We start from the raw sequence: 22,095 nt of genomic DNA, 5'->3' as shown, positions 1-22,095 counted from the left end.
AAGAAAGTTAAGGAAATAAGTCTTTTCCACCAAAATGACAGCAACCAAAAGAAATTCCACCATCCCTTCGCAGTAAAATAATTATGGTAAGAGGACCTTACCCACTTTGGAGTCAGAAGTAGCAAATGGATCCCAAAGGCATAGTCTTCCCAATCTAAGGCTTGAGCTCTTGACCTTTATTCCTTCTATCTCTTGGGGACACTATGGTTAATTCAGGATTCTCCTGTGGTAGACCCATTCCTATTGCTGATTCTCCTCAAACTCTAACTTGCACTAAGTATCTTACCAGATTTAAAACTATACTCCCAAACAGCCCATTAATATGTATATGAGGATATCTCCTGTTAATTAATTAATTGCTCAAGAAACTATTTTCTGTAGATCTTAATGTAGTGGTAGCACTACTTGTGAAGTTTAAGAAATTAAAAAGTTTAAAGACCAAGAAACTTTACTTTTCATTTACCACTTAATAGCAACAACTCATCATGTTATAGTTCTTAATTTAAAAAGCTGTTAAATCATCTTACTGTCCTTTATAACTGGATTTCTAATATTTTAGTGATTAAGTCAATGACAAATACAGTTGTTCTGCTATGCTTTAAGTGCTAAATATGTAATTCACATCCTGTTAACTGAATTCTGGTCACATGGGTAGAGATCATTAGCTTATAGATGTCTTTATATCATCAAGACCTAGTATAATGTTTTGCACACAGAAGGCTTTCTTAATAGATTTGTTAAAAGGAATGTCCATGACTCACACTATGCTGCTTCCTAGCACTTTAGTTCAGGGACACCTCTTTGTTGGCTGAATGTAAGGAAACCAAAAAGGAGGTAGAGAGGAAACCCACCTTTTGCAGGAACAGTTATCTTGTCAGTGCGTTTTACAGCATCTTGCTTGGCCTCACTCTGGGTCTTTGAAGCCCAAGGTCTGTTGTAGGGATCCAGTGTCTATTTGCAAGAGGCAGAGGCGCTCACACAACAGCACTAAAAACTCAATGACCCACTTTTCTCTTTTTTCCCCCACACATAAGACCAGGGAACCAGAAGACCCTAGCTTCCCACCTCTACCCACCCCCTCTGCCAACTGTTTAAACGGAATTCACCTGTGGAAAAGGTAAACACATGTTAGAGCAAGTACTAAAAACAGATAAAATGAAACAAAAAATCAGGTACTCAAGGAATCAAAAGAGGCAGAAGCCTCACTTACACTTGTCATGGTGTTTAGTTATAGGCAGGTCCCCTGGACCCTGGGGTGGTGTCTCCTTTGTTGGTACCTCTTGGCTCTTCAGATTGGGTTCCTGCCCATGAGCATGTTTCATTTTCCAGTTTTGTAGTGTAGATGGGGGTAGAGAAGTTGGAAGGGAATGAGGGTGATAGTGGAAAGAGAAGGCAGGATACCTACCTGTGTGTGCTTCTTATTGTGCATATGGGTGAAGAAGTCAAACATGGTCCCACATATGGTATTGCAGTCTTTGCACCAGTGATTGCCAGCATCATAATACTCATAAGCAGCAATGGGTTGATCAGACTGCTTAGCAGCTGGCTGGGGGCTTTCGGCAGGCTTGGGGCTCTTAATACGGGACTTCTCATTGTTTACTTTTGATTCCTAGAAGGGAAAAACCTGCACTTAAAAAGAATTCAAGGTAGTCTGGATTTGTCTTCTCTCAGAAAAATCAAATAGTTGTAATAACAGAAATAAAGTTATATGATCACATTTCCAATACCTAAAAGGCTATACAAGCTGGGCAGAAACCCAAGGGAAACCTGTCTCCAAGGCTCAAAGAGAACTAATTAGAACCCATAGTTCTATCACATCACAAAAAATAAAGCATAATGGCAATATAGTTGCTCACATATCCTTAAATATCTCTAAAATACCCCAAATTGTGGAAACATTGACTCCCTCTGGGGAGGGGAAATGGAAAACAAGTGTAGGAGGAGTCTTTTCACTGTATATACCCTTTGGTAGATAACCAACCTGTTACCTACACGACCAAATACACTAGTTCAATTTTAAAATCATAGTGACAACTAGAGAGGGGAGAAAAACCAAAATGGAAAAGGTAACTGACAGGTAAAGTAAAGTAAATGAAGAAAATAGGTGATAGTGAACTCACTCATCATATGAATCCTGGTATAGAAAAGGGGAGTAGGGCTGGTGTGCATTATAAAGCAGACTGTAGGGGCTGGGGTTGTAGCTCAGTGGTAGAGTGAGTGCTTTCCTAGTACGTGTGAGGCACTGGGTTTAATCCTCAGCACCACATAAACATAAATGAGTAAAGGTATTGTGTCCATCTACAACTAAAAATATATTTTTTTAAAGAAGCAGACTGTCATTTAGGTGGGATGACTTAAAGCAATCTGGGTAAAATATTCCTAACTGCATAAAGGTCACCATTAGAATTTAACACCTTTGAGTTAACACAAATTCTCTTTTAAAACCTAACTCCCAGCCAGGCATGGTTGTGCACACCTGTAATTTTAGCAACTTGGGAGGCTAAGGCAGGAGAATCACAAGTTCAAGGCCAGCCTTGGCAATTTAGCAAGACCCTGCCTCAAAATGTAACTTAAGAAGTGCTGGGGATATAGCTCAATGGTAAAGTGCCCTGGGTTCAATCCTCAGTACCACAAAAACAAAACAAAACAAAAAACTTGCCAATGTTAAATTATCAATAAGTACTGTAATATGAATTAGTCACCAAGCTGGGATGATGGCTCTGAGGAATTGATAAATTTGGTTAATGTTGGGGTATAAGATACCAAAAAAAAGATAATTTTGCAACGGAGAGTAGGTAAGTATGGATGGCATTCTATAGTAGACTAGATAAAGAAACTAGGTACCTGCAATTCTGGTTGGTGGAGAATAGACAGGAGACAGAGAAAGGGAAAAAAATAAGGACTTCAAAGATACTCTTTTCCTATCAGAGTCCTATTCAAAAGACACTAAAGAGATTACACTCAGCTAGTAGAGAATGGGAGAGTTCCTAAGCTGCTAGAAGGAGTATTAACTGGTAACATCTTCTAGAAGACAATCTAGGAATACATACTACATAACTCAAAATGATGGGGCTAGAGTGGTACCTCAGTGGTAGAACACTTGCTTAGCATGCACAAAGCTCTGGGTTCCATCCCCAGTTCAGTTAAAAAAAAAAAAAAAAAAAATCCGTACACCCTTTGACTCAACAATTCCACTCCTTGACATTTATTCTAAGGAAATTATTATGTCAAACAAAGGTGATTTGATTGGTCAAATAAATTTTGCTCTCCATAAAACGAAAACAATAAAAAATAAAGTTATTAAAGTTATATTACAGAAGTAAATTTACTGAGATGGAAAGACATTCATGATACACTGAAAAAAGTAACAAAATTCACTTGAATAATCAAAAGATACGTAAGGTGTGGGGCTGTAGCTCAGTGGTAGAGCACTTGCCTACCATATGTGAGGCACTGGGTTCAATCCTCAGTACCACATAAAAATAAACAAAATAAAGGCATTGTGTCCATCTACAACTAAAAAAAATGTTTAAAAAAGATATGTAAGTAGGTATAGAATGTTACATGTCACTTTATTCAAGAGACCTTCTCTAACCTCTCTATACCCCTTAACTTGCATTCTTTTTTTAGACATCTGTCATTACCTAACTTGTACTTGTTTATTTATTGTCTATCTTTTTCAATGTCATGAGAATATGGATCCATATTGTTTCCTGTTATCCGTCCCATAGATTAATGCCTGACACTTCGTGATTGATAAGTATTTGTTAAGTAAATTAACGAACAAAATAAGAATATTTGGAATAATATATACTGAGGGATGAATAACTATCTCTATGTAGATGGAATTATAGGTTTGTGTGTGTACATATTTTTCTGAAATAAAAAGTAAGAAAATCTCAAACCTACTTTTATTTTATTTTATTTTTTCGGGGAGAGGGTACTGGGGATTGAACCCAGGGACATTCAACCACTGAGGTATATCCCCAGTCCTTTTTTGTATTTTATTCAGAGAAAGGGTCTCACTGAGTTGCTTAGTGCCTCACTAAGTTTCTGAGGATTGCTTTGAATTCGTGATCTTCCTGCCTCACCTTCCCAAGCCATTGAGATTACCAGTGTACACCACCATGCCTGGTTCCAACTATACATTTTAAAGAGTAGCAAAAGACTGGGGATGTAGCTCAGTAGGAGAGTGCCTGCTTAGTATGCAGAAGGCTCTGGGTTTGATCACTGGCATCTCAAAGAGAGTGAGAAAGACAGACATATAAAGAAGAAAAACAAAGGACAAATAGGAAAATTTATAAGTGCAACATTCCTTACTGATGACATGAAAGCTTGATTCTACCATATCCCTGTGAGCTTTAGAGAACATAAAAGATATACCCAAATTAAGATGATGGATAGGCTGGGGTTGTAACTCAGTGGTAGAACACTTGCTTAGGACATGTGATGCACTGGGTTCAATCCTCAGCACTACATAAAAATAAATAAATAAAATAAAGGTATCGTGTTCATCTACAACTTTAAAAAAAAAAAAATATATATATATATATATATATATAGAGAGAGAGAGAGAGAGAGAGGGAGAGAGAGATGACCATGCTATTGCTTCATAAGTAGAAACCTAATGCTGAAGTCAACCCAAAGGGACAGAACTTTTATGCTTTTCTCCCACCAAAGGTCCTGGGCTCAAGATCCAGGAATCAAGAGACTGTAGTCCTACCTAGTTAAAAAAGAGCACTCTTCCAGGAAGACAGAAATTACAATTTGTAGATAAATGACACAGAATATCCTATTTCCTACATCTCAACATTAACTCAGTACCTACTATGTGCAAGACATACTGGATGCTATGGGGAACACAAAGAAACAAGTTATATTCTTTTATCCTAAAGAAACCCTCATATAGGGCTGGGGATATAGCTCAGTTGGTAGGGTACATTCCTCACATGCACAAGGCCCTGGGTTCAATTCCCAGAATCACATTTAAAAATAAAAAATAAAAGCAGCTCTCATTTAGTGAGGAGCCAGGCATTAAGAACAGTCTTTAGCTGGGTGCAGTGGTGCACACCTATAATCCCAGCAACTTGGGAGGTGGAGGCAAGAGGATCACAATTTCAAGGCCCCCTCAGCAACTTAGTGAGACCCTATGCAATTTAGCAAGACCCTGTCTCAAAATAAAAAATAAAAAAGGCTGGGAATGTGGCTCAGTAGTAAAAAGTTCCCTGATATCAAAAACAAAACAAAACAACAGTTTTTAAATAAGACAGAATAAAAATAAATCTTACAAAGAAACAAATAAGGACTGAAAATATAGCTCAGTGGTAGAGTGCTTACCTAGCATCTATGAGGCTCTGGGTTCAATCCGAAGGAAAGGAAGGAAGGAAGGAAGGAAGGAAGGCAGGCAGGCATTATGGGAATGCAAAGAAGGGCTCAAACTAGGTGGAATTCTGATAATTCTTCATGGAGGAGGGATTATTCAAGTTGGGCCTCAATGGATGAGTGGAGACTTAAGAGAAAGATTAAAAATCAGGGAAGTGTAATAGCATATTGCACAACTGGAAAAGTAAGTAATCTGAGGTGGTAGGAGTATAAGATGTAATGTAGTATTTCCCGACTACTAGTCATTACTGATGTGCCTTTTGTCACTGAGCTATGTGCTGGAGAATATGCTGGAGAATGAGACAGATACAGCTCGTGATTCTCTGAACTTTAAAATTTAACTGAGGGAACACATATAATTATATAATCACAACCATCATAAATGCCATGAAGGAAAATTATAAGTTATTATGAGAGTACATATTGGGCAAATTTAATAATCTGGGGAATCAGGAAAGTGAGTCAGAGAAGTAATTTAAGTTATGATCTGAAGGATGTACGTGAGTTAGTTACAAGAGAGGATAAAGAAAGAGTTGGGCTTGCATGGTAAATAAAGGGCAGATGCAAAGGCACTGGAGTGGATTATATATCTGAGGAATTAAAAAGACTAGTAAATAAAGTATAGTGAACAAGAAGGAAAAGAAGCATGCAATGAAACGGAAGATGTAAATAAGGTAGTAAGCATCACAATTGCTGGCTATATATGAAGAAAATAAGCACAAGGCAGTACAAGCAAGAATTTAAGTTACCTGGATGGCAATGGAGATGGTAAGGTGAATGGGATTAGGATTTACTTCAGAGGAAGAGTGCACGGAATTTGTAATTGATGGGTATAGGGCAGACAGGGAGAGGAAAGTACTAAAAATGCTTTTCAGGTATTAGCATGAAAACTGTTGAATAGTGGTGCAATTCACTGAGAATGGGTAACATTAGAGTTGGAGAGAGGTTGAGTGCAGTCATTAATTTTAGGTTTAGGATATGCTGAATTTGAAGTGCCTGTGAGACAATGAAGCAGAAATAGTAAGTGGGCTGTTAAAACACTAAGAATCATTTGAACTCAAATATAAAACTGGAAGAAGTACATGGTATTTCAGCATAGAACTGAGTAATGGCTTGGGGAGAAAGAGTAGAATTCTGAAGAACTGGGCTAGGACTGAGCCCTGTGAAATAGTTAAAGATCATCTATGGGACAATAGGCAGCAAAGGAGACCAAAGAGCAGCACCCAATATACTAGGAGAAAAAGAAGTGTGATGGAAGCCAAGGGAAGAAAGCATTTATAGGAGATAATGGTTCCCTATGTCAAATGCTGCTGATTTGAAAACTGAAATATATTCACTGGCTTTAGCAACATGGTAGGAACTTAAGTTGTGAATAGATAAGAAGTCAGACTGGAATGAATTAAGGAGTAAATGCTAGAACAAGAACATGGAAGGCTTTGAATACTAAAGATTCTGGATTATTCTTTGTGGGTAACGGAACTGCTGAAATTCCATGATCTGATCTAGACTTTAAGAAAATGATTCTAATAATTAAGAACAGATTGGAAGGTAAAGTTAAAATAATGATAGAAAGCTTCTGTAGAAGTCTATGAGAAAAAAAAGACATAATAGAAATGGAAGAGTTATTACCTTGTTGTTGGAAGAAGAGTTTGAGGATGACATTTTTTCTGGGCTCTTAGATTTTTCTGCTCTCCCAGTCTTTTCTGCAGGTTCTTTACTGTCATTATAAGATTTCTGGGATTTATCAAAAATGTTAATTCCCAAGATCTGAGCCACTTTGTCCAGTTCGGATTGCTTCTTTTCTGCCTCTTCTGCCTCTTGTCGTAGCTCTGCAATGTCCTTCATGATGTTGTCCTGAAGCCGACTCACCTCCACCAGAAGTGGGTCTTTGTGGCCATCCTTCTCCCTTCGTTTCTTGCGCAGCATTTCCCCTGAGTAGTCAAATGTCAACAGAAAGAAACAGAAAATAAATTAAGATGAGTCATTTTTCATTTATAAGTAGTAATCTATCAGTGCATTATGGTTACAAAAATCACTCTCCACACAAGCTTCTAAGGGCAAATAAGACTTTCCTTCCACAAAGGCTGGCTTAGGTGAATCTTCTATGAAGGTGAAGGATAAGAGATTATTTTTTTCTGTAGGTGTTATTAGCTAAGATCTATGGATAGGCTTCAGGGGCTCCATGAACTCCCTAAACAGAATTTACGAGTTTGTGTGGTTGTATTCCCTATGAAAATTAATAAATGTTGTAACTATGAATATAGCAGTTATCCTCTCTTCATAGAGCCAGAGTATTATTTAAAGGGTAAAAACCATTCAAAGACACATATTTGACTTTATCTGATTTAAGGATACCACACCAACCTCTACGCTGAGGTTTAGGTTTCACCTCAGTTTCACCTAACATTATCTCCTATTCTACCTATGTCCTCATGGATTAAACCTCATAGGATAATTAGCTTGCTCATGCCTAAGCGAAACAAACCAAAACAGAAATAATTATATTTTCTCCTATTTTCTGTTCTTTCATACTATCATCAAGCTGCATTATTTAGAAGCCTTGTTAAATTCTTTCCTTTATGCATGTAAATTCCTAAAAGCATAGAAGAAATGGAATGAAAAGTAAAGCATCATGAAACATCTTGGGCCAAAAAGGAAGGAAATGCTCAAAAAATGATGAGGTCATGTTAAAAGGTCACCGAAGCCACTCAAAGGAGCTCCACTAGCTAAATTTGATACAATTTGAGCCTGAAAATAACAATAATGAAAGGTTATAACTACTACTACTAAAGGAAGAATCTATGAATTTACACTGATATAAGTGAGTAAACAAATGGGTGAGGCTGGGGTTGTGGCTCAGTGGTAGAGTGCTTGCCCAGTATGTGTGAGGCACTGGGTTCCATTCTCAGCACCACATATAAATAAATGAATAAAATAAAGGTCTATCAACATCTAAAAAAAATTTTTTTAAATAAAACTATTTAAAAAAAAAGAAAAAACAAATGGGTGTAGGGGTAAGGAAGTTCCTCCTTTTGATAGAAAGCCAATTAGTAAAAGTAGGAATGGTGAAATTGCAAAATCACTATTTTGCCTGATGTGGTGGTACAAAACTGTAAAGTCAGCTACTTGAGAGACTGAGGTAGGAGGATCACAAGTTCAAGGACAGGCTGGGCAACTTAGCAAGACCCTATCTCAAAATAAAATTTAAAAAAGGGCTGGGGAGGTAGTGTGGGGTGGTAAGAGAAGAATGGAGGAACTCTGGATTGTGTAGAGGTACATGAGAGGCGGGAGGGGGCAGGGGTAGGAAAGATAGTGGAATGAGACAGACATCCTTACCCTATGTACATGTATGGTTACACAAATGATGTGAATCTACATCATGTACAACCACAGAAATGAAAAGTTGTACCCCATTTGTGGTACAACGAATCAAAACGCAGTCTGTAAAAATAAAAAAAAGGTGTGGGACTACAGCTCAGAAGCAAATGCTGCTGGGTTCAATCCCTAGTATCACCAAAAAATAATAAATTACTATTTCAGACAAGAATCATCATTGAATGATAAAATTAGTGGGTGGAAGTTGAAGAGTAACTGAATATTTACATAATCTCAAAGTACTTCCCTATATTTATAAATATCTTATACATAAGGGACTGGTTATGGCTCAGTGGTAGAGTGCTTGCCTGGCACATGTGAGGCACTGGGTTTGATCCTCAGCACCACATAAAAATAAATAAAATAAAGATATTATGTCCATCTATAAATAAAAAAGAGTTTAAAAAGTATCTTATACATAAGATACTATAAGATATCTCATATAAGGATAAAAATAGAATGTTATTGTGGAGAAACCTGGAAGACATCACCTTAAACCAAATGATCAAAGTTAACATCACCAATAATGTGATAAATCAATACCTGATAAGAACTTGGCATCACTTTTGTAATGTTTGTCCCCAAAATGAATAATCCAAATTTAATCATAAGGAAACATCAGAAAACCAAAATTGAAACATTCTACAAAATACGTGACTCTTCTAAAATGTCAGTGTTATCAAACACAAAGACTCAGAAACTATTATTAAAAGATAAAAGATTAAAAGAATATGACAACTGAATGTGATGAATAATCTTATAATTTCTTTTGCTATAAAGGACATTACTGGAACAATTGTGAACTCTGAATAAGACTGGTAGCCTAGACAACAGTATTATATTACTGTTAACTTTCTCATTTCAATTAGTACACTATGGTTATGTATGTGAATTCTTTGTTTTATACAGAAGCCACAAAGAGTCATATCTACAACTTACTGTAAGGGTTCAGATAAAATTTTACACACACACACACACACACACACACACACACACACACACAAAGAAATAATAGAGCAAATGTAGTAAGATGTTAATAATCTGGAAAAGAGTACCTGAGAATTCTTTGTACTGTTACTGCAACTTATCTCTAGGTCTATGTTAATGATAATTATTATTTGTGTGTATATGTGTAGTGCTGGGGACAGAATCCAAGGCTTTGTGCATGATAGGCAAGTAAAGAGCCACATCCCCAGACCTTTGTAAAAAAAAAAAAAAATTTTAAAGCCAGACTTTAAGTCACTGAACTGAGAGTAACTATACCTCTCTACTTGGGTCTCCTACTAAAGTTAAAAAGTAGGCATGCAAAGGAGGTGCCTGATACCTTGTTGTTTATGAAGCCGCTCCAACTCAGTCCTGAGATAGTACATTTTTTTCTGGCGGGCCTCCCGGTCACTCTTTAGTTTTTCCCTCTCTTCAATAACCTGCAAAGTACAAAACGGTAAGAGTCCCTCAGCTTCCAACATTCTCCCTTTCCTACTGTTCTCTTCCAGAAAGCTTTGTGCTATGTATCCTTTTTTAAAGTTTTTTTTTTTTTTTTTTTGTAGTTGGAGATGAACACAATACCTTTATTTTATTTATTTTCATGTGGTACTGAGGATCAAACCCAGTCCCTCACATGTGCTAGGCAAACATTCTACCACTGAGCCACAACCCAGCCCTGTGCTATATATCTTAAGCTAAGGACCAAATGCCTATACACAGAGGTTCTGACTATGTAGTGAACCCCAGAATAGCATTATCCTTCTTTTTAGAACTACACTGCCCAGAAAGTTCTCTTTATGCAAGACACACCTAGAGTCACAGCAACTACTGGACAGTGGTTCTGAGCCCAAAAAAACCATGGAGAAGGGAACTAATGTTTGTTATGGGTGAGTCACTGTATCAGGTGCATTACATATTTCATATTATTTAGTCCTCACATTTTCTTTATTTTACAGTTAAGAAAACTGAGGTTGTGCAAGATTAAGTAACTTACCCAAAGTCACAGAGTAAGAATACCTTAAAAAAAGGTGTATCTGCCCTAAAGTTCATGATATTTCAACCACATTACTACCACCTAATGGAAAAAAACAAACAAGGCTTAGTCTTTAATAAGCCAGTGAGAAAACCCTACAAATTATCAACCCTGACTTAAGTGCTAGCTCTTAAAAGTGCTCAGTCTCCAAACACTGTCTCTCAAGTCTTAAGTTTCATATTTAGTGAACCTATCCCCTTCCCCAAAAGAAGTCAATAAAACTAAAGGTTGAAGTTCAGGGTATAAAGACTGAAAGTATCCAACTACAATAGAAAATTTTTAAAAATTTTTTCTTTTGTTTGGTTTTGGGTTTTTTTTTTTTTTTTTTTTTTTTTTTGTCTTCTAAAGATTAGCTAATTTTTTTTAAACTGGAAAAAAAAATGTGAATATGGGGGACTTCAAGACTCCCAGCTCCTACCCTCAGTGTTCTAAGACCATTACCATGTACCAAGAAATAAACATTTTAAAAAGTCAGCTGGGTGTGGTGGTGCACGCCTGTGATCCCAGCAACTCAGGAGGCTGAAGCAGGACTGCAAGCTCAGGGATATCCTCTCTAATTTAGCAAGGCCCTAAGCAACTTGGCAAGACCCTGTCTCAAAATAAAACATAAAAGGGCTGGGGATGTAGCTCAGTGGTAAAGCACCTCTAGGTTCAATTCCCAGGATCCAAAATTGTCTATCAATCACAGTGACCTATGGCCACACATTTTGTTTAGTTGTAATGAGAAAACATGTGAGATCAAAGAGGCTACATATATTACTTAGGGTAATGACAGTAACATCTGAAGAAATTGGAAGGGATTTATAAATTTTCAGTCCCTTCTAAGTGACAAATTTTATGTTAAAACAGAAAACTTGGACATGTGATACCCAAAGCTAACATTTACCTTCTGCTTCTGGGAGGCACGGTTCTTTTCATCAGAGATCTTCTCTGGATTGTATCTTATGAGTGATGGAATAGACACCTGCACAGGCACTTGGGCAGTAGGAATTGGGCCTAGGACTGACTCCTCCTGTTTTGGCTCATCAGGAGTCACAGTGGGGATCACACGGAGATTGGGACGGCTACGAGTAGCTTGTTTAGTTACTGGCATTATTCTGTGGGGTTCAGGTAGAGGGTGGCTTGATGGTTGAGAGGCAGGGTACATGGGCCATCTTGAAGCTGCATATGCCATGTAGTGCCTATAGGCATCAAAGGAGGCAGGGGGAATGGCAGGTCCCTGGTAGTTTGGAGGTATTCGAGCTGCAGCAAACTGGGAGGTCCTTGGCATATGAAACTGAGATAAAGAAGCAGAGTGTGGAAGTCTAATTGGAGTAGATGGGGCTGATGGTAACATGCACCTGACTGCAACAGATGACTGAAACCCACTGCCAACCACCTCTGGTCCTGAAATACGACCCACTGGATGGTCAGACTTTAGGAATGGAGGGCTATTTTTTGTGAGCAGGTAAGGATCCACAGGGGAGGTTGGATGTGGATGGGACACTTCTGGGGAGTGGGTATTGCTATGGTGTGCCTCCCTGCTCTCTAGTCTATGGATGGAATCTGAGGAACGTCGATCAGCTGAGAAACGGTGATCCACTGAGGAGCGGTCAATTGAAAAGTGTCGGTCAACAGAGGAACGGCGATCAGCTGAGGAGCGTGATGATGGCTTTTTGCCGTGAAGTCGTTCCTGGGTGCGTGCAGCCAGTTTACTAATCTCTGCTACTCCAATATCCAGTCCTATGGTCTTAAGCAAGTCGTGAATCTTGGCATATTCTGGATTGGTATCTTCCAGTGATTCTAGTTTTATAGCTGGAGGTGAAGAGGACAGGGAGCTTGCCTTCTGCCTCACAACTTCACTCTCAGAACCCCCAAGTGTCTTTGGTGGGGATTCCACCTTTAAATCCTCTTCTTCATCCCCATAGAGAAATTTCTCCTCGTCCTCAATGTCAGGAAAGCTACGTCGCCTTTTTTCCTGTGTACTGGTAGAATCAGCCAACATGCTCAGAATTCGGGAAAAACCACTGCCGTCCTGGCTAGCTCTCTCATGGGGGAGTAACAAATCTGTGTGTCGCTCAGGTCCCTCAGATTTCAAATCCAATTTCTCCTTGCGGCACAGGAAACTTCCAAATTTTTCTCTTAGAGGGCTGCTGTCTTTGGGCAGCCCAGGGAGGGCACCCCATTGATAAAGATTGCCCGGAGGTTCCTTCAGGGCAGTCTCCACTGTAGTTCCCTTGTTTCAATCTCTGAGGCAAAAGCAGCAATAGCACCACTCAGTGGAAGAGATGAGTGTCCGGAGTAAAGAGTGTGATCCTGGTTGGAGCTGGTACTGCTGGAAAAACTCTCAAGCTGCAAAGACAAACACAGTTGTATTTAGCCCCTATGCAGAATCTCAGAACACTAGTAATTGAGATGAATACTTAAAACTTTGTTCTTCCTGAATTAAAAGGAAGATACAAGTACTGATAAAATGGAGAGCATAAGCTGGGTGTGGTGGCATATGACTATAATTCCAGTGACTATGGAGGCTGAGACAGGAGGATTTCAAGTTCAAAGAAAACCTCAGCAACTTAGTGAGGTCCTAAGCAACTTAGTGAGATCCTTTCTTAAAATAAAAAAATATAAAGGGCTGAATATGTGACTCAGTGGTTAAGTACCTGAGTTCAATCCCTAGTACCAAATCAAACCAATAGAAAGTATTCTGTGGCTCAGTGGTAGAGTGCTTGCCTAGCACATGAGGCACTGGGTTCGATCCTCAGCACCACAGAAAATAAATAAAATGCAGGTATTGTGTCCATCTACAACTTAAAAAAAAAAAAAAAAAAAAAGAGTATCCTTAGCCAAGTTCAAGGTATCTTCAGATGTCTCTACTGTAACTAGAAGAAACAGAAAATAAGGTATATTGGATGGAATCTTCACCTTTGCCCATTTGTTTTGGTCTTTATCAAGGAATTTGAATGCAAAAAGATTCTAGAGATCCCCTAGCTTATATTCATTTCTATGGATCCCCAAAGAAAAATATATATACAAGTGGCACTACTGTGAAGTGGAGACTGGAAGCTCTGGAATCCTAACTGGTCAGCCCACCCTTACATCTTTAAGTGCTCTTTTGCACTTTTTCAGAAGCCTTAGCTAAACTAGGGTCTTGCCTGGTCATCTTTTCATAGGTTAACAAAAAAAAATATCAAAACCCAGAATGGTGAAGTAACTTGTCTAAAAATCACACAGTAAGCTGGTGGCAGAGGTGGGTACAAAATCAGAATCACTTGATTTCTGGTCTAGTATCCTACAACTCATACATTTGCCTTCCCTCTAAAGAGAGATGAGGAAATTCAGATAATCTATTCCCATTGCCCTTCAAGCTCCATTTCCAGAAACCCATATTCAAAGATTCCTGCAGGGTTATCCAATTTAAGGAAAAAACTTACAGTAGATACTTGTCAAAAAGTCTGTTCACCACATATAAATAAATAAAATAGAGGTGTTCATCTACAACTAAAAAATGTTTTAATGGGGGGTGGGAAGGGTTAGTGTTGGGGTTGGAGTTGGGTTTAGGGAGGGGGGCAGGAATGGAGGAAGGAAGGACTGTATAGATGGAGGGGAAGGGTGGGAGGGGAGGGGGGAAGGGAAAAAATGGCAGAATGAATCAAACAACATTACCCTATGTAAATTTATGATTACACAAATGGTATGCCTTTACGCCATGTACAGACAGAGAAAAAACATGTATCCCATTTGTTTACAATAAAAAAAAATGTTTAAAAAATAATTAAAAGGAATAATGGTATATAATTTTTTTTTTTTTTTTATACAGTAAGGTGCAGTAGCAAACGCTTATAATCCTAGCACCTCAGGAGGAGGAGGAGGATCTCAAGTTCAAAGTCAGCCTCAGAAACGGGTAGGCGCTAAGCAACTCAGTGAGACCCTGTCTCAAAATAAAATACAAAGTAGGGCTGAGGATGTGGCACTGTGGTTGAGTGCCCCTAAGTTCAATTCCCATCACCCTCTCTTAAGAGAACAGAAGCCCTTTACTGATGCATTATGAAGCCTACAGTTTCATTTGAAGAATCCTAGAAGGTACAGCTAATAGGTATTTAACAATATTGGTCCAGCATACAGTACAAAGATACTTTTAGGGACACAGCCCCTAAGAAAGTAACCAGGCTTTAAGATATTAAAGGGACTAGCAAGAGACCCTAGAAGGGCAACAGAGACCTGCACAGAAGGCTCCATGTCCACCTCAATCCGCTTCTTCAGAATGGATTTCTTAGGCATCAAAGATACTTCCTCAGGCCGATGCAAAGAATATCCTGGCTCTGATGCTGTAAGGACACCTGACAATCCAGGAATGGAACAGCTAGTGCCATCACCATCAACTCCCACCAGCTCCTGACTCAAGCTCCTGCTTCGCTCCTCCTCTTCCTCTCGCTTTCTCCTGGCAAGGTCCAGCTCTCGAAACTCAGGGTCTAGAAACCTAGGACTTGGGCTTCGTCTACGCTGTCGATAATTGCGAGTCCCTGATGTAAAACTTGGGTGATCCCCTCCCATGCTGTGTATCTTCTCTGTGTCATCATAACGGGGCCTTTTGGCCTCTCGGTTTCGTTCCTCAGCTCGCATAGAGTAGGAGCCTTTGAGTTTGTCTCTATTCCGTTCTGTTCCCCGCAACAGTTCTTCATGACAACTGACATGGGGACTATAATCAGATCGATGAAGGAAAGCTTCTCTTGTTCGGTAGTCCTCATCCAGTTGTCCCAAGAAGGGACTAAGAGGCCCCTCATCCCGGGAAATATATCGCTCAAGACCCCGAGAACATTGGGAGCTTCGAGTGAAGACAGAATCATCAGTCAGGTCATCCCTGAGGAAAGAGACAAGCATCACTGAAAATAATGGGCTTGGAAAAAACAAAACTAGACAAGCCTAAGAAACTGATATTTGACAAGGGGGTTATAGAATGCTCAAGGCAAAGGCAATAATCATGGAGTCCAAGAACAAATCTATTTGTAATAATGAAACATTTCCCCTGGGGACATAGGTAGCTTCAGCCACAAACTAAGGGGTGATATATATTACCAATATATCTAGATAGAGCTTTCAGGCTAACTTCTTTGATTAGACTAGGGATTCAGAGTATCATACCATGGTTTGGGAGATGTGAAAACACCACTAACAGACTACAAAGAGTCCCTGTTTACACAATCCACACTAACTAAATTCTAGCTCTTTGCAATTGAAAGTGTGGTCTGGACCACAGCAGCATAAGCATTACCTGGGAACTTAATAGAAATAAAGATTCTTAAGCTCTGTCCCACACCTACTGAACCAGAATCTGTATATTAGTGAGATCTCAAGGCAATCTGTATGTAAAATCTGAGAAACACCAGTCCAGAACAGTGTTTTTCTAAAGTTGTGTTCCATAGAGATTCTAAAGAGTACTTAGGAGCTGCCTTAAGAAAAGAGGTGCTAGGAAAGCAGAACCAGAAAAGCTGCAGGCTTTCTACCCCATTTAAATTGTATTAGCACCAACTTTATGTCTACATATTAGTTTTATATAATATTTCATTTGGGAAAAAAAGACTGTCATTGTGGAGAAAACTAAAAACCACCCTCTTTCCTGTCTTACCTGAATATCCACAAGCACTGTGCTAATCTTGGACTCCCAAAACAGTTAAGTGATGGTTTGGCTCACTGTATGTTTTTATTTTATAGAAATACAAAGAACTCAGCTCTTTCTAGCATGACAGTTAAACTACAAGATGAGACACCTGTCCCTTCAGCTCAAAAGTTCTATACCACAAACACTAGACCTAACCTGTTTTGGGTACTATGGTCAAAGAACTTCTATGATCCAAAAAAGAAAGTTTCTGATTTAAATCATAGAAATAAAGATCCTCTAGCACTTTAAGCATGTAAATTTTAAGTAATTTGAATAAAAATTGAGTGCTTCCATATCACTCACATTCCATTATGAATTATCATCTAGAGATGGTAAATATTGGTATCTTCTAGTTTATAATAGCTACTTTTTGTTTTTGTTTCTAGAAATGACTTTTCTTTCTTTTTTTTAAATAGTTGTTTTCTTATCTCTGGAACTACCTTAGCAGAACATCAAAAGTTGCCTTTTCTTATTCACCAGCCCTGCCTTTTTTCAAAGTTGTAGATTTGGGCAACAGCTATAAATAACTTTATGAAAAGTTACAAAGGTTAAACTTCATGACCTCTTCTACAAAGATGCCACCTTTGGGATTCCAGATTTCTGTTTCCCACTTCCTCCCCAGGAATCTGGAAAATTCTGAGGCCTCAACTTACCATGAAACAGAAAGCAATGTGAATGGATCAAACATAACTGGAGTAATCAATTTTACTCTATAGATCTGTCAACCATGAACACCTATGTTCATGAATTGAATTACTGCATCACTAAAACACCATCTACCATACATATTGGTGTTGGGGGAAAACCCAAGCTACATGGTTACCGGCAAGTTCATCTAAGCTCTCATGTTCAGCTGAGTTCACTAGAACTATTACATTCAATCACCAAATGGAATAGAAGTTCATCATCTAAAGGAACACTATCAAGAAGCTAAAAAGAATAAGATGGCTCTCAGAAAGCCTCAGTTCAGACTTGGAATATCTAGTAAAAAGAAGCATACAATGAAGGAACTCATATGAACAGTTTTTTTTTTTTTTTTTTTAAAAAGCTATCATGTCAATACAGCCAGAAATCAGGTTGCTTACTAGAATTTCATGTTCTCCTTCCTCAGGACTCCAAAGAAATAAAAAAGGAAATTGGTTACAAACAAAAGTAAGTCCTAAAAAGGATCACATCTTCTGTAGGCTGGAATAATCCAATGATGGACATTCTAAAAGCCTTGGTTAAATCCAACTGTTTTCTAAAATAAGGTCTACCTATTAAAAAGCTGATTGTTGAATGCGTACAATGGGTATGTGGGTATTGACAGCATTCTTCTCTACTTTTTTTGTTTTTAAATTTCCATTAAAAAAGTTAAAACATGTAGGACTGGAGGTATAGATCAGTGGTAGAGCAATTGCCTGTATGCATGAGGCCCTGAGTTCAATGCCCAGCACAAAAAGAAGTTTGTCCACTGAAGTGCATAGCAGCATTAGTCATAATTATCAAAAAGTGAAAACAGGGCTGAGGTTGTAGCTCAGTGGTAGAGCACTTGCCTAGTGTAAGTGAGCACTGGATTGAACTCTCAGCACCACATATAAATAAATAAAGGTCCACTGACAACTTTGTTTTTTTTTTTTTTTTTTGGGTGCTGGGGATCGAACCCAGGGCCTTGTGCTTGCAAGGCAAGCACTCTATCGACTGAGCTATCTCCCCAGCCCTCCACTGACAACTTTAAAAAATAGAAATTAAAAAAAAAAAAAGAAAACAATTCAATGTTATCCATCCATTCACCATTGTTGAATAAACAAATGTGGTATATGCATACAAAGAAACATAATCAGCAACAAAAAGAAAAAATATACACATGAAAGAAGCACACAAAGGACTATGTATTATATGATTCTATTTATATGTAATGTCTGGAATAGGCAAATCTGTAGACAAAAAGTAGATTAGTGATTGCCAAGGGCTGAGAGAAGGGTGAAGGGAATAATGGCTAAGGGTGTCAAGTTTCTTTCTGGCATAACAAAATGTTATAAAATTGTAGTGGTATATGTTTAATTTTGTGATTATACTAAAAATCATTATCTGTACATTTTAAATGAATCAATTTGTATGACATTAATTATATCTGAATAAAGTGGTTAAAAATGTATATAATTAAAAAAAAAAAAGGTTCAGGGCTGGGAGTGCAGCTCAGTAGTACAGTGCTTACACAGCATGCATGAGGCCCTGGGTTCAATTCCCCAGCACTACATATACATGCCCTTTAAAGGCTAAACTCTCCATTCTTTTCCTTTGATGAGTCCTCAAGAAAGATGTCTGCTTCTGTCTTTTCCCTAAGTAAATCAAAGGGAAAAAATTCCTACTCCATCAACCTTTATTAGGACAAAGAGGAGTCAGGAAATGAGAATTCCATGAATGGAATGTTTAATACCCAAAATAACTTTAAACAGGAGAAACTGACCTCATATCTGCTAGTCTTCAGAAGTCAAGAGGCTTAGAATTTTTCATTTGATCTGTTCATGTTCCATTTTCAGAACAAGTTAGAGTCAGTTATAAGGATGCTGAGGTAAGGATTTTTTTTTAATACCTTTATTTATTTTTATTTGGTACTGAGGACTGAACCCAGAGCCTCACACATGCTAGAAAAGTACTCTACCACTGAGCCACAACCCGAGCCCACTAAGGTAAGGATATTTTAACAACCCTTGACGGGTAACTTGACTGTCACCCCAACTATACAAAACAACAGATTCAAAGAAAGAAGAAAAAAACATAAAAAACAATACAAGTATAAAGAATGGAAATGGCCCATTTCGTTAGCTAAAGACTAAGTCTCACTGTCAGGAGGTATCTTGAGCATGCCAATGGTACTATGGCCTGACTTTAAATAGACAGTAATTATCAACACAAATCATACTTAGCAAGAGAAAAGGAACACAATTGTAGAGGTGGTAAAAGTTTAAAGAACGGTCCTTCAGCCTCCATTCAGAACCTTAATCTCAATTTCTTTAAAGCAGACTAGTCTCTCTAAAACACCTAATTCTACAAAAAAGAATACAGTCCTGGGACTGGGGAGATAGCTCAGTCGGTAGAGTGCTTGCCTTGTAAGCACAAGGCCCTGGGTTCGATCCCCAGCACCCCAAAAAAAAGAATACAGTCCAAAACTCTCTTAAGAGGAAAATTTATAACTTAAAAGGCAATTGGTTATTTGAAGTACACATGGATAACAAAGTTATAAAAAGGGGCCTAACAAAACATCCTAGGCCTAACAAAAGGAAATGCTGAAGTTACCTCAAAACCTTAGCAAGAAAGAAGAGAATCACACCAGGCACCATCTACCCACACTGACTATTCGATCATTTCCCAAAATAGAAGCAGTTGGAAGGGCAAGAGCTGTTGACTCAATTAAGAGACATAGTCACAAACCTTGAAGCCCTATCTTCAGAAGTTTCAGTATTATATGACATAAAGACTTTCCTGCCTTGCCTCACTGCATCCATAGACACTGGAGCTTTGAAGTAAATTTTTAGCAATAGGAGCACTGTCCTGCCACAGTCTCCACTTCCCTGCCTATGCTCTGTGCACTACTGAACAGTCTCAGTAAGAAAGAACACTTCCTTGATTTACAGCTACTGCTAATCACTTATGAAAACTCCCAGTGTAATGGATACAGACCGTAACAGACAGTCTGAGCTCTGGGAAAGAGCTGTCTTGCTCTCCCTCCTTAATTTTTGGCTTTTGGGGTGAAAAATACCTAACATGATTAATTACTTGCTGTATACATAGTTAAATGTGAAACGTATTTGCTCTTCCTTAGCACTAAATAGTTGTAAAGCAGTAAATGAAGTTAAACATTTTTAAAAACCTCTTTCTATTATAGCTTTATACAGTTAATATACATACATATATTAGACATAAATTTATCTAAACCCTTTTTGAATCTGTATTTTGGTTTGGATAAACTTTTTTTTTTTGGGGGGGGTGGGTGCCAGGGATTGAACTCAGGGGCACTCAACCACTGAGCCACATCCTCAGTCCTATTTTGTATCTTATTTAGAGACAGGGTCTTGCTGAGTTGCTTAGCACCTCGCTTTTGCTGAGGCTGGCTTTGAGCACTCAATTCTCCTGCCTCAGTTTATCAAGTTGCTGGGATTACAGGAGTGCACCACCATGCCTGGCTTGGATAAACCTTTGAAGTTTGTTTTTTTAAGCACCGTTAAAAAAAAAATCCTTTTTCCAGAATTGTACTTTATATAAGGGATCCCTCAGTTATAATAATTTACAATCCATGCTATTTCAACTATTTTTTATTTCAGGGATTCTGATTATGTCTCTTCAGCATACTCTTTTTATCTGTACCAAGATGAGCTTTTAAAAATCATTTCAACCACCCCATTGCCTATAATCCCAGTGGCTCGGGAGGCTGAGGTAGGAGGATTGTGAGTTCAAAGCCAGCCTCAGTAAAACCAAGGCACTAAGCAACTCAGTGAGACACTTTCTCTAAATAAAATACAAAATAGGGCTGGGGATGTGGCTTAGGGGCCAAGAGCCCCTGAGTTCAATCCCCAGTAACTTCCCCCCCCACACCCCACCCCCGCCACCAAAAAAAATTTCCATCATACAATTCATTCAGAAACAGTCTCCATATCCTCAGTATGCTTTCCCCACTCACAAAGTCATTTCCAATGTTATACTTTGTTCTGGACACATGGACACAGGGAATAAGTTCAGTGCTGGCACCATTCTTTCAAATACATTATGTGGAAAACAACAACCTTTCTGCCTTCCAGTACTAGTATAGTACACCTGCCTTAGTGAAGCCTACCTGTCCATGTCCTCCAGATTATCCACTGGTGACCCCAGCCGATCACTAAGTCGTCGTCGTTCTGGTGTGCTAACACAGAAGTGGTCATTGCCAACAGTGATCCTTAAGCTCTGTTCTAAAGAAGAGTCAGAACGTAGACTAGGAGATCGTCTCTACAAAAGTAAAAAAATTACAAGGTAGTAATATGGTCAAGACATCACTATGCCTAAAAACGTTCTCTCTACTCACAAAGTTGTGGCTCAATAAGATGAGAAATTGTTGGTAAGAAACTACTCCAGAAAGCATTTTTTGACATTTTCATTTTCTTAGAAATAAAAGCCCACACCTCTAATCCTCCCTAACAGTGACCTCTGGCTCTTAATGGGCATGAGAACAGAGAGGTGCTCTCAGAACCTATACATTCTAGAGAAGGAGGCAAGCCAAAAACAGGTTTTTTAAAAAAGTACTTCTAATAGCAGCAAGTGCTATAAAGTTATTAAAACATGATACCATGAAAGACAGGAAGAAGAGTTACTACAGATAGGCTCTGTAGATTTTCTGAGATGGTATCATTTAATCTAGGCCATGACTACGGAGATGTCAGTCTTGCAAAGAAAAGATAAAAAGATGTTTTAAGTGAAGGGAAGAATTACCTGGGTAATGAGCATGGCAAGTTTTGGATAACAGAAAGGCAGCCTGTATGGTCACAGCAAAATGACACAGATAGACAGAAACCATGGTTGGTAAATTCTAATTTTTATTTTTACTGGGATAAGAACTACAGAAGGTTTTTAAGGGAATGCTGTGATCTGACATTTTTTGTCTTCAGGTGCACTGCTCACACCCTCACCTATCTTTATTCACATCACCTTCTTGGGAGGGCTTTCCCTATCA

At 38.5% G+C, this 22,095-nt stretch overlaps 1 protein-coding gene across 1 annotated transcript in view; it reads right to left on the bottom strand.

Moving 5' to 3' along the window:
• Positions 1-22,095, bottom strand: part of Znf318 (zinc finger protein 318) — a 29,730-nt gene that overhangs the window by 5,064 nt on the left and 2,571 nt on the right. Inside the window, 8 exon segments of the mRNA XM_047557409.1 lie at positions 852-951; positions 1,406-1,609; positions 7,012-7,313; positions 10,082-10,181; positions 11,661-12,997; positions 13,000-13,105; positions 14,972-15,611; positions 21,223-21,374. Coding sequence (XP_047413365.1) covers positions 852-951; positions 1,406-1,609; positions 7,012-7,313; positions 10,082-10,181; positions 11,661-12,997; positions 13,000-13,105; positions 14,972-15,611; positions 21,223-21,374 — 2,941 coding nt within the window.

The sequence above is a fragment of the Sciurus carolinensis genome, chromosome 7 (assembly GCF_902686445.1).
Source record: "Sciurus carolinensis chromosome 7, mSciCar1.2, whole genome shotgun sequence".
Taxonomy (NCBI): domain Eukaryota; kingdom Metazoa; phylum Chordata; class Mammalia; order Rodentia; family Sciuridae; genus Sciurus; species Sciurus carolinensis.
Note: the sequence above shows the minus strand (reverse complement) of the source record. Positions and strands in the feature narration are given on the sequence as shown.